Below are 13165 nucleotides of genomic sequence, written 5' to 3'. Positions count from 1 at the left end.
CGAGAATAGTCCGACTGAAGTGGTTGAGTCAGCTTAGGACTTAGTATACTGCATCAACACATACCCCCCTTTCTTCTGTATGTGAATATTAAGGGAGCATGGCATTGAGTAATGATACTTTTTCTCTCTACTCTCCATTGTCTCCCTTTTCTAGAAGCCCCAGACTTAAAACAGGAGGAAAGATTACAGGAACTGGAAAGCTGTTCTGGGCTGGGTAGCACATCTGATGACACAGATGTAAGGGAGGTCAGTTCTCGACCCAGTACACCAGGCCTCAGTGTTGTATCAGGTGTGTTTAATTGTCTGTGGAAACATGCTGCTCTATTGGAACATGATCAGCATCTGTTTTGCTGCATTTGCTTTAGTAATACGTTGTTTCACTCATAAAGGAACTTTTTGCACTCATTCTGTAATTTTCAAAGCACTAATTCTTTGTTCATCTTACAGAAGAAATAAAAAAGGCAGCAAAGCATCAAATACTCTGTGCTACAACAGCAATGGTTAGCTGTGGAGTGTTGATTTGGAAGAAACCCTTAACCTTCTTGCATTTAGTTTTATTATCACAACTTTTTTATTTAATATAAATATTAAATATCATGTAGTAGATTATGTAGCTACTTCAGTTCTTCGTTTTCTGCTAAGTATTTAACAGTGAAGTGTCTTCAGGGCTATGTTAGAACAGTTGAAGACGTAGAGCAGAAATAAGATGTTATTTTAGGAGTATAGAAATTCATAATGTCTCTAGGTGCTACTGTGAGTTAGGACTTGATTATTGCAGTGTTTGCCAAACATTTTAACAGCTTCAGGATTTTGCTTCCTTTTTCTCTGAGAGACTATTACAGATGATTCTTTTGTTATGTGCAAGGTATTAGTGCAACATCTGAAGATATTCCTAATAAGATTGAGGATCTCAGGTCTGAATGTAGCTCTGACTTTGGGGGAAAAGATTCTGTGACAAGTCCTGACATGGATGAAGTGGCCCACGGTAAGTTACTTACCTGTAAACGAGATTTAGAATCTGGTAACTGAAGTCTCATAAGTGACATCTGTAGAATCCTTAAATTTTACAAATTCTCCCAGTTTCAGAGTTCTGGTGGCTAAGCTTAACATTTTCCTTATTTGCTAGCACTGTATTCGTTTGACAAAGAGACTCCAGTACATTGTAGTACTAGAGCTTGAGTATTAGATTTAAGATCACCTTTTCCTAACTTGGTTTTATTACACTGACTGTCCTCTTGCATTTTGGAACTGGTCTGCTCCTCAAGATTTCCCCACATTTTGTGATTTAATTCTTTGATCATTTTAGTATTCTACAGAGGTGTTTCCATATAAGAATATCTTCTAAAATATTTTGCAATATAAGTTTTGTAAACTTTTGTTGTTGAGGGCTGTTTTTCCAGTGTCCATTATGGTGTAGGTAGATCTTGGTACAGCGCTAACTTTTTTTTTTCTGTATTTCAGGAGCCAGTCAGTTGACATCTCCTCCTTCTCAGACAGATTCTTTGCTTGCATTGTTTGACCCTCTTTCATCAAATGAGGGTGAGTTGTAAAAAAATAAGCTTTTTTTTAAAAAACAGACGTTTTCAATGCTTCTGTGTTAGTGCCAACTAATTTGGAAAAATGTTAAAAGAAATGTGTGTGGTTTCTTTTATGCTTATGACTGCAGGTGTATCAGCTGTAGTAAGGCCTAAAGTACACTATGCAAGACCCTCTCATCCACCACCGGATCCACCAATCTTGGAAGGAGCTATGGGAGGTAACGAGGCCCGATTACCAAACTTTGGGTCTCACACTTTAATTCCAACTGATTTAGAAGCATTCAAGCAGAGGCATTCTTATCCAGAGAGGCTAGTCCGCAGTAGGAGTTCAGATATAGTATCATCAGTTCGGAGACCTATGAGTGATCCTGGGTGGAACAGACGTCCTGGTAATGAGGAGAGGGAGCTTCCTATGCCGACCACCAACACTGGAGCAGCAGTTCTGGTGGCTGCATCTCAGTCATCATCTTCATCTCCCAGTAAAGACTCCTCGAGGGGAGAGGTAAGGCTTCTATTTATCATTTTATTTTTTTTTCTAGCATGCCCAATTTAGTTACGCATCTAATGCAGAAAGCTGTTATTAAATGTGTTTAGCCATGGAATTGCAATGCTTTTTTGTTACCTTTTAAACGTTGGCCAATAATGTTTTACAAGCTAAAACTAGAGATGTTCAGAGTGACTTATATGAACCTGGTTTCTCTTAAATTTACTGGATAAGCTTTACTTGATTTGGTAGAACTTCAGAAATGGATTTGTTGTAGTGTTTAACGTGCTGCAGCATCCTGAAAAGTAATTTTATTTAAAAAAGAAATAAGTGAAATCTAAGTTTCTTCATGTCTTTGGTTTTGCATTTATAGACATCCCTCTTCAGGAGGGTTATTTCTAATGTAATCTGCTATGGCTTTCTGTGCTCTGCTGTAGTTTTGTTCTCACAGTCAGTGTAGTAAAACTTGGTGTGAAGAAGAATTTTTGTCTTTACACTGGATATGGTAGATGCTCAAATGTAGACTCTGCCCTTCTACAGATTGAAGAACGAAAAGACAGTGATGATGAGAAGTCTGACAGAAACAAGCCCTGGTGGAGGAAACGTTTTGTGTCTGCCATGCCCAAAGGTAGGATCACGTTCGTCTGTTTTTGGTACTTCAAGAGTGCACGCTGCCTTTATTATATCTTTAGTCATTTTTATGGAAGTTTTTAGTTTCATTTTGAAAAGCTGATACATAGGTTTGTAACATAGTAATAGCTGTCCTGTTTAATTTTGAGAAATAAAGGAATCTTACTTACAGATTTCCAAGTGTTGCAGTAAAGAATTATTGAATACAAAGTATGCTGAGGTATGTAAGCTGAAAGGAATTTGGTCAGGCATTGTGTTATCTTAATCATTCAGTAACCTTGGTATCTTTATGGGAGACCAGTCATTTCATAGTTGTGTGGTGTTAACTTCATTGCAGCTTCACTGAGAACTAGTCTTAATTCTGTATGGATGGTAGTGTGCTAGTTGAAGGATATTGGTATCTTAGGATATCACTTATAACACGGCATGAGTGGAAATTAGACTTTGGCTATTTACCAAGTAAAGCTTATTCAAGATAATATTTGATTTTCATGCTGTGAGTAATGACAACTAGGGATGGAACAATGTATGAAGTATTAGATATTCTTGCCTTTTTTTAAAATGGACTTTCAGGTAGAAAAGAACCAACATAATCTTTGTAGTCTCTGTGTGACTTTAGATAATGTTACAGTATTTTAATACCACTTTGTTTGCTTTTCCATTTCACAGTGTGCTGTCTTTAGCATCTTCTCTCTGAACTTACTAGCGGGAACGAGTTGCCAAAAGAGATTCATGTCATTATGACTAATATTTGTGTTAAGACTCTTGGCTAAACTAAAACATAAATAAATGTGTAAATAAAAATGGGAAACTACCTGACTCCCTTGGCTAGTAGTTGCGTAGAGCGTACTGTACCCGGAACGTAAAACTGTTCTGCCTGGCTTATGGTCACATGTCTGTTAAAGGTAGAGCTTACTACATATGATGACAGTACAGTTCTGCTTCACCCCGTAGATAGGCTTATGCTTTTACTGAAGTTTTATTTGATGACAAACTTCTGCATTAGCCACTTTCTTAAAGTTTCTTCAATCTGGCCATTATCTCAGAATAGTCTTTGACAAGGTACCTTGCATTTTCAGCTCCTATTCCATTTAGAAAGAAAGAAAAACAAGAAAAAGACAAAGATGACATGGTGCCTGACAGATACTCAACACTTCAAGGTATGTGAATAATATCATCATAGTAATTTTCTCTCATAACATGCCCTCTAGAGTTCCAGAGTGCCCACCAGGTATTTATTTACAGAAGGGTTTATGCTATTGTAGTTAATATTCACAACTGTCTTTATGAATAAGAAAGTGGATAAAGACTTCTTGCCTTGAAGACTGTTTTTTATATTGTCATGCTTCTGTCCCTGTATATAGTACTGGATTCTTGACTCAAGTCTTCACTTTTTTTTTTTCTCATTATGAAGTTCATGGCCTTATCATAGCTGACTTGTAAGGATAGCTGCAGACATGTTACTGTAATAGTTACTTAAGTGCTAATTTAAACATTATTTGAACCTCTGTGTCTAGCTTTCTGTTTGCCTAATCGTTTCTAGAAGTCTTCAAATACACAACAACCATTTGTGTACACAGTATAAATATGCTAAGGATCTGGCTTTATTTGTTCACTTGCATTGTACTTTTTTTTTTTCTGTTTGTGCTTTAGACTTTATAAGTACCTTTGAACTGTGACTACACAGGACACAAGCAGCTGTTTGTTTGATGTGGCTAAAAACAGAGTCCAAATGTGTAGCTCTCAATTTTTGTATTTGCTTTCAGTTGGCACAATATAAGGTTAACTCCTGTTGTTTTTAATGGTCTTTTCAGATGATCCCAGCCCAAGGCTCAGTGCACAGGCACAAGCTGCGGAGGACATTCTGGACAAATACAGGAATGCAATTAAGCGAACCAGTCCTAGTGAAGGAGCTATAGTGAACTATGATGGTGCAGGTGAGAACCTGGCTTTTATAATCATCACCAGCATAGTTTCTCCTCCTTAAAGAGAAAAACACTTCAGTATTCTAGACCAATGTTAGTACTAACAGCTGAACAATGTGAGCTGTTGTTCCTGTTCCTATTCCAACCAGGAACATTCTGTCAAATAATCTGTGGGACAGTCCCTCAGAGACTGGGAATTAAATCAGTATTCCCAAGGACAGCTCTGTCATATTGCCATTGAGGAGATGATTTGCTAATAGCACATCTCTTACCATTTTTTGTTTTGTTTTTTAATGAATACTGGAGAAGTATATTGCCTTCCAAAACTGGTGCAATTTCTTCTTAGTGACTTGTAGATTGTATATTTTTAATACACTTTTTTCACTTAGAGCAAGTTGTTTTATTTGCTGTCCCCATTCCTTCCCTGATTTTACAAAAACAAGAAGAAAATAGAGAGTATTAGTCTAGTTTCCTCTTCTGACTGCTCTCTTCAAGTGTAATGTTGTTTCTTTCATTTCCATAGAGGCTATTGGGGATGGTGAGAGCGTGCATGACTCTCCACGTGATGAGGCTTTGCAAAACATGTCTGCAGATGATCTCCCAGACTCCGCAAGTCAAGTAGCACAGCCACAAAGTTCTGCTTTCTCCTACAGGTAAATACATTTGTAGGTTTAATCTTACCCACAAAGTAGAATTAAAAGCTGAAGCCATGTGATTGGTTCCCACAAAAATCTTCATATCGATCAACTGTAAACATTTATGTGCTTTTAGTTTTAAGCATCTAAAACTGTCATATTTCCACTGGTGAAGGGGTGATATTGTAACCTGAGAGGACAGAGCAGTTCATTGTTTAGGAAAATTCATTTGAAACTGGTCTAGATGCTATATTAAAAGAACTATTATTCTAAAGTCTTGACAACATTGCTATATTAAAATTATGCTAAATAACTTTTAGGCAGTATTTAAAAAAAAAAAAAACCACACAAAAAACAAACTCAAAAGTAAAGACTGCTTATTGAAGAAGCAGATCTTACAGTAACTTTGCTAAGAAAATATTTTTTCCTCTTTAAGGGATGCAAAGAAGAAATTGAGATTGGCTCTTTGCTCAGCAGATTCTGTTGCCTTCCCAATGTTGACACATTCAACAAGGAATGGTCTACCAGACCACACGGACCCTGAAGGTAAGTGTTCTTTATACATACAGATATTTTGTATTGTATGTGTATCTTCTTTTCCCCCATCTAGTGGCACTTTTACTGCACCATTTATGGTAACTTCTGTTTGGAATGGATACAGAAGGCATAGGCCACCTTTTCCCCAAAACACTTTCTTACTCCACAAACAAATGTGCCAAATCTGGTCTAATTTTTTTGTAATGAAGTATCTCAGCTATAGTCCAGGTAGAGCCTGAAGCTGTAGAATAGACTCCCAAAATACATGTACTGTTGGGAATTGTGCTACAGTACTAATAGAGTAACCTGAATGATTTACCGAGTCTTCATGTTGACTTAGTATACGTGTCTTGTGTTTGCATCCCTCCATTCATTCCAGGCTTATTTGCAGACAGGTGAATTTGTCACCTTATCTGGTCCTCCTTATGTTTCAGAATGGATCTAAATAAGATAGTGATAGGAAAACTTATCCCTTGATATCTGGAAAGTTAAAAAAGAGTTATTAAATTGTTCTTAAATTAACATTTGTTGGCTGATGTATAGAAGTTTCGTTTTAAACTGCTATATGTTTCCCCATATTAAAAACCAATTTTATTTTCATCATGCCTACATTTCTTTCCTTAATAATTTTCCTTTGTTCTTTATTAGATAATGAAATTGTGTGCTTCTTGAAAGTTCAGCTAGCTGAAGCTATTAACCTCCAGGACAAGAACTTGATGGCCCAGCTGCAAGAGACAATGCGATGTGTAAGCCGTTTTGATAACAGGACCTGTCGAAAGCTGCTGGCGTCTATTGCGGAGGACTATAGGTAGTTTGTTCAGTATATTGTTATTAATGGGTTTCCAAATGCATATATTTAGTCACTAGGAACTTCCTAATTTGGGCGTTATTTGTGTTTCAAAAACAACAGGTTGAAGATTCCTGTTGCACTGCAACTTAACAGTTTGTAAAGTCATTAGCCTCTATCTTTAGATAGAGAGACATTACGAATCTAATGTAGAGCACTTTATTTTAGGAAAAGAGCTCCATATATTGCTTATTTAACTCGATGTCGACAAGGCCTGCAAACGACACAAGCGCACTTGGAAAGGCTGTTGCAAAGAGTTCTGAGAGATAAAGAAGTGGCCAACAGATACTTCACTACAGTATGTGTGAGGTTACTGCTAGAGAGCAAAGAAAAGAAAATAAGGGAGTTTATTCAAGGTAAGATTAATGCAGACTGTGAAATGTTTATATTCCTTTACTCCATACTTAGATTCTGGCTTGGGCTAGTGTTTTAAAATACAACTTCTGATCTGAGGAGCAGATTCCTAGAACTGTTTTAATTTCAGCTGGTGAATTAATGGATTAAATAGACAGATTACTGTGACTTAACAGTATGTTGTGGCAGCTAAGACATGGTATCTGTCTGCATTTTTCATGGGCTAAGAGAATGAAGGTAATTTGACCTCATTTGGCCTAAAAAGTTATGCTAAATCATATTATCTAGCACTTGCCCCATGTTAGAAGCATGAATACTATTACTTATTTTAGATCTACTGATAAATGATTAAGTTAAGTTGCAGAGTTCAGTCCTCAGTACAGAACCTGTGGTTCTTCTAATCTTAGAAGATATGGGGAATAGTAGTAGTATGAATCAAATTAATGAAAGATTCAAAAATATCATAGCGTAAGGGATGGCAGCACCAGAAAGACAACTCTCTCAAAACAGAGTCACTTAAAACAAACTATTTCTATGTTCTCTGTGCACATACTTGACTTAATGAAGTACGCAAGAAATTTGGAGTCAGTTCTTGTTTCTGGAGCATATAGTGCTGCATATTAAATGTGCCTAAATAGGCTGGAATTAATATGATAACTTACATATACTGGGATTAAAGTTCTGGTAATAAGATTCAGTGATCAGGGAAGGAGTTAAAGCCCTTTCATTGGACAGAAAGGAGACAGCTATTTCTGGATGATCTAAAAGAGAAATTGGCAGCTGTGGCATTTAGGCTGTTGGCAGATGTGAGTGGCAGTTGTCTTCTGGTGCAGAGTGCTATAAATATGAAGCCGATGAATGGCCAGTGATTTGGTCATGCTACATTAACTTGGCTGCATCACTCATTCTGTATTTTGTAGATAAATATGAATGTTGCAACTATGCATACTTAATAAAGGTAGGGGTAGGAAATGGTGCACAAGGTTTTTTTCATGTCTTCCCTCCCTCACCCTCCCTTTCAGCATCTGACAACTTTGAGTGCACTGGTTCCTACCAGCGACTGTTCTAGTGATTGTTCTGGGTGTTATCTCTGTGGGTGGCTGGGAAGAAGGCATAAGAACTGGTACTGCAGAGGAACTGTTTAACACAGTATCAAGTAGCATTTTGCTAAAGTGTATGCTTTGCTAAACGTGTCCTATATGCTTTTCCTTTAATTCCTCCATTTATTTCAATAATGTTTTTTACTTAACTGAATGTTCTCTCTCTCTCTCTCTTTACTTTTTATCAGATTTCCAGAAACTTACAGCAGCAGATGATAAAACAGCCCAAGTTGAGGATTTTCTTCAGTTCTTATATGGGGCTATGGCTCAGGATGCCATATGGCAGAATGCCAGTGAAGAACAGCTTCAGGATGCACAATTAGCTATAGAACGCAGTGTGATGAATCGTATTTTCAAACTTGCCTTCTACCCTAATCAGGATGGAGATATTTTGCGTGACCAGTAAGTTAATGTGTTTTGAAGTACCTGGTTTCTCTTTTGCAGTTGTTGCAGATGGAAGCTGTGCAGTCTTCATGTGACAGACTTGCCTAAGTCAGCCATGCCTTAAAAACTCGTATCTTCTTTGAGAACGTTTTGTAAAAGAACAAGGAAGTGCTTTAGCATCACGTGCAAAAGTTTGTGTTTGCAACAAGCTGCTAGAACAGAGTAAAATCCCAATGACTTGGGATACAGACTTTCAGATCTGCAAGTGTGTATGCTGAGAGAACGATCAAAATCTGCTTCAGGACTCCTTCCATTTTCTTCCATTTTCTGTTTTGATACAGTATTTTCCATGCATTTGGGGTTTTTGTTTTTTGTGTTTTAGAACATACGCTGTTTGAATGCTCTACTGCCTGTGTGGTTGTACTTGATTGTATGGCAAAACCTGCCGTGTCTCTTACTGACCTAGTGCCCATTAGCTGTAGGACCGTCATGATTATATGCATTCCTGAAGATCTCTCTTGTAGTATCAAATGTAAAACTAGTGGGAAACCCCAGGGGACTACTGGCTGGCTTTTCACTCTTGTTTTTTGTATTTGTTTTCAGGGTCCTTCATGAGCACATTCAGAGGTTATCTAAAGTAGTGACTGCAAACCACAAAGCACTTCAGATACCCGAGGTAACAACTTTTCCTTTCCTTCATTTTTGTATGCATATCAGGGTGCTTGGTTTTGATTGTGTTCAGGATGGGGAGAGTGTTGTTTTGTTTTACTCTTAGAAGCATTGCTTTTCAATCTGACAGCTGAAATACCCTGCAGGAAAAACATGCTGTACCCATGTTTCAGTGTCTTCCACTGACTGATCCTTCCAAATTCCTTTTTTGTGGTTTTGTCACCTCTGTCCTGATAGTAAGATTTAAGAACTAATACTACACTGCACTAAGATGCAGTAACTTTCTGGTAATTTGCTTCAAAAGACAAGATTTGAATTCTTTATGTCTCTAATGTGATTCATATGCCATAGCTGTGGTTTACAGCTGTCAAGTCAACTTTCTGAACTAGCCAGACTTAATGGAACCTTGCAGATCTGTGAATATGCCCAGTGCTTTCACTTTTCTCATGGTTAATAGAGTAACTAAACGAAGGTAGGTGAGCTTAAGTTGTTTGTCAGAGGCTGGATGTTTGCAGCTTTCCTAGTTTCTCAATTCAGCACTTGAACTGTATGACTCAAAACAGTGAGTGTTCATAAAGCTGGTGATACGTAAGACTGAGACATACAGCTCTACCTTTATTTGAAACAGTGTACTAGAGAAGTCGGGCAGAATTACAGGCTAATTATGTTAGTGGCACATAGAGTGCTGGCTCCTTGTAGTTTTTTATGATAACACAACAGGAAGCCACGTTTATTGTGAGTTTAATGTAACCACCCTGACTTAAAGTTTCCCATTTCTCTGGAGCCTTGCTCCTGCCTGCAAGTCTCTGGTACTAAAGATCATCTGTGGTGCACAGTAGTAGCTTGGACAAACAAGAACTGGCAGCACGTCGGTTTGTTGTTTGGCTTTTTTTTTTCCTAGGTATATCTCCGGGAGGCACCATGGCCATCTGCACAGTCTGAAATCCGCACAATAAGCGCTTATAAAACCCCTCGAGACAAAGTACAGTGTATCCTGCGAATGTGTTCAACCATCATGAACCTACTTAGTCTGGCAAATGAAGATTCAGTACCTGGGGCAGATGATTTTGTTCCTGTTCTGGTCTTTGTCCTCATAAAGGTGAGTTCTTTTGCAAAGATCACAATCCCCCACTAATTCTTGTAATAAACAAGCAAATTTTAGGAAGAAAAATAATGCATTTGGGTAACTGGGAGCATGGTAGTGCTAGATTGAAAACCAGATCTAATTCAGCAGGTTTAAATAGAAACATCAGAAATGTGCTCACAGTTACGATTTTTTAAATCCAAGCAAACTTTGCATTTGGAACCAAGGAAATAAGGATGCAGGCATTGTGTGTGGAGCTGGGTTTTTTTGAGATGTGTCCGTCAGCATCTGTCATTTGTGCCTGCTTAATGTTGTCTTCTTTCAGGACCAGATGCACACTAGGACTGACTTGCATTGTGTTGCTGACCTCTTTTGACATACGAGTGTTTGGAGAATGGTCTGTCATATGTAAAATGCTAAAACTATAGGCTTTTCCATGTGTTGACAATCCTTGATGACTTTTATAGGTTCTGCCAGTGTTAGCCTTCGTTCTCTTGGCCTGCTAGTCCTTTTTTCCTTGTTGGCAAAATGATCCTTTCATCAAGTCTGGTGCATTCTGAGTGTGTGAAATGGATTAACAGTCACTACCCTACAGATACATTACATAATTGTATGAATGTGTGAGGATCACAAATACAAATACAGAATTGTATTTCTGTTCTGTCTTGTAATGTTTTATGTTTAGCTCTGCAAACAAGCTGTGAGTATCTCTTTCTCCTTTAACCCTCAGGCAAATCCACCTTGCTTGCTGTCCACTGTTCAGTACATTAGTAGTTTCTATGCCAACTGTTTATCTGGAGAAGAATCCTACTGGTGGATGCAGTTCACAGCAGCAGTTGAATTCATTAAAACTATTGATGATCGCAAGTAACTCAAACAGCACATGTATGGGCAGACTGTTAGCAGAAGAGGAACATGTAAGAATGTACAACAGCTGCAAAAAGCTGAAGAAGAGACTTTCCTTGTATAATACTGTACAGAATTGAGGCATTTTAAAACACATCTTTACTAATCAAATTAATTTAACAGATTTTCCTCTTCTCTTTTGGTTGCGTTTTTTCTCCTAGAGATACCGGCACTGCAAAAGGGACCACGTTTTTCAGATGTTTTGGAATCTCAAAACATGCAGAAAATGCTTCATGCTTTTTCCACCACCCCTCTTCCTGAATTCTTACTCACGTGAATAATTCACTTCATTTAATTTCTAATAGAAAGCTGAAACAAGAATAATCAGGGCAACCACTTAGTATACTTTCTAGCTTAATACACCTTTTATTAATAAAACACCAGCCACACTGAAAGTTTGTAGTAGCTGACATTAGTTATCAATTGTATTTCACTTAAATTTAAAATCTGAGAGGACAGTGTAAATATGATATACCTATATTTAATGCATTGCAATTATCTTTGGACTCATTATCCTTTGAATGAATAAGCAAAAGCCTCTCTGACCTCTAACAGGTTGTGACATACTGTGTTTTGGTAATGAAAGGACTTCTCAAAAGGCTAAGATTAAAAAAGGGCAAACTGAACTATTTATTAAAATGTAATTAAGATTACTGAAATTTCTAAAACTGGAATTTATAATAGACAGGGCTTATTAGATAGCTAAACACTTTTTGGCTAGGGCATTAGGGTGTTACAAAGGTTTGGATATATAGAGGAGAGGGACTGTAAGTTACAATAGATAAGTCTAATATAAAAAAGGAGAAATAAAATACCTTACTGTAATATTTTTTTCTGAGATATTGTGTATACTGTACAAACCCCAAACAGAGATCCTTAGCAGAATCTTGGACTGTAATATATATTTTGATTAGTGACATGAAATACATATGCCAGGGGTTTCAGTGAATGTTTTTACTAAATGTTCTTCGTGTTGTCTGCTATGCAGCAGTGCAAGTTTTACTGTTCATATAAAATATTTTAAAATATAACACTGTTCTTTATGAAACATATCATGACATCAGTTCAGGGTGTTTTATAGATTTCTCCCCCCACTTTTCCCTTAAACCAACAATTACCAATTTAAAGAAGTTTTTATGCACAACACCACATGGATTTTTCATGAGTGAAATGGTCTGAGTGATGGCCCGTGGTTATTATCTGTATATAAGCACTTGCTGTTCTTTTTTTAGCTAGAATTACAGTGAAAAAGGACAGTGAGCATTTAACTTTTTCATGTCAGTATTATTTCTTGCTCTTCCCAGAGTGTTCATTGCACTTCTGACAGAGGGATGTATTAAGACTTGGTGTCTGTGAGTCGTAAAGAAAACAAAATCTTTTTTGCGTTCTTTTCAAAATAAGATTGGCGGGGGAGGTGTTTTGATGATTAAAACCTGTAAGCAACTAGTACTTGGGAAAATCATTTGGTTAACTGAAATTAGAGCAATTTATGTAAAGTATCAAGTGCTTGATTTGTCTGTGCTACTTGTCAAGGCATAATTAAAGAACCTTACTTTCTAGAACTCTAATATGTAATTCAGTATAGCATTTTTGTCAAACTAATCACAGGTGAGAGGGTGGGATGGTAACTTTTTTCTTTTATTTATAGTCTTTCTCCTCTATTAGAGGCTTGATTGTGTGGAGGAGCAATACTCAGTAGAAACAAAGTTCTTCTGATCTGCCTTACTCTGGTAACTCAGTCTGTGTAGCATTGCAATATTCTAGTTATTTAGCCTTGATGGGTTTGTGGTGCTGAACACATAACTTAATATTGCAAGCACAGCCCTGACCAATAACACTCAGCAATGAAGCACAAATGCCCTTGAAGATATGGCCAGATCATATCTAAAAGCAATATAAATTTATTTATATTGAAGTGTCCTGTAATATTTAATTATTACTTGAATATCTGAGATGGTAAGACTGATGTATGAAAGTTCTTTTAGTCCTGCAGTTTGGGTTTTAGTCGAGGAGAGTATTTGTACAATCCTTAAAGAAGGCAGAAAGACACGTCAGTTGGCCATTACCCTGTG

General features: G+C 37.3%; 1 protein-coding gene across 1 annotated transcript in view; it reads left to right on the top strand.

Annotated features, from left to right (window-relative positions):
• Positions 1 to 12486, top strand: part of GAPVD1 (GTPase activating protein and VPS9 domains 1) — a 22366-nt gene extending 9880 nt beyond the window's left edge. The window contains 15 exon segments of the mRNA XM_010290921.1: positions 155 to 289; positions 866 to 985; positions 1462 to 1539; positions 1667 to 2040; positions 2563 to 2650; positions 3732 to 3812; positions 4467 to 4589; positions 5101 to 5230; positions 5649 to 5758; positions 6398 to 6557; positions 6765 to 6952; positions 8239 to 8452; positions 9038 to 9110; positions 10005 to 10202; positions 10918 to 12486. Of these exon segments, the coding sequence (XP_010289223.1) occupies positions 155 to 289; positions 866 to 985; positions 1462 to 1539; positions 1667 to 2040; positions 2563 to 2650; positions 3732 to 3812; positions 4467 to 4589; positions 5101 to 5230; positions 5649 to 5758; positions 6398 to 6557; positions 6765 to 6952; positions 8239 to 8452; positions 9038 to 9110; positions 10005 to 10202; positions 10918 to 11058 (2213 nt within the window). The 3' untranslated portion in view covers positions 11059 to 12486.
• The last annotated feature ends 679 nt before the right edge of the window (positions 12487 to 13165 follow it).

Source organism: Phaethon lepturus, unplaced genomic scaffold (assembly GCF_000687285.1).
Source record: "Phaethon lepturus isolate BGI_N335 unplaced genomic scaffold, ASM68728v1 scaffold21867, whole genome shotgun sequence".
Lineage (NCBI taxonomy): Eukaryota > Metazoa > Chordata > Aves > Phaethontiformes > Phaethontidae > Phaethon > Phaethon lepturus.
Note: the sequence above shows the minus strand (reverse complement) of the source record. Positions and strands in the feature narration are given on the sequence as shown.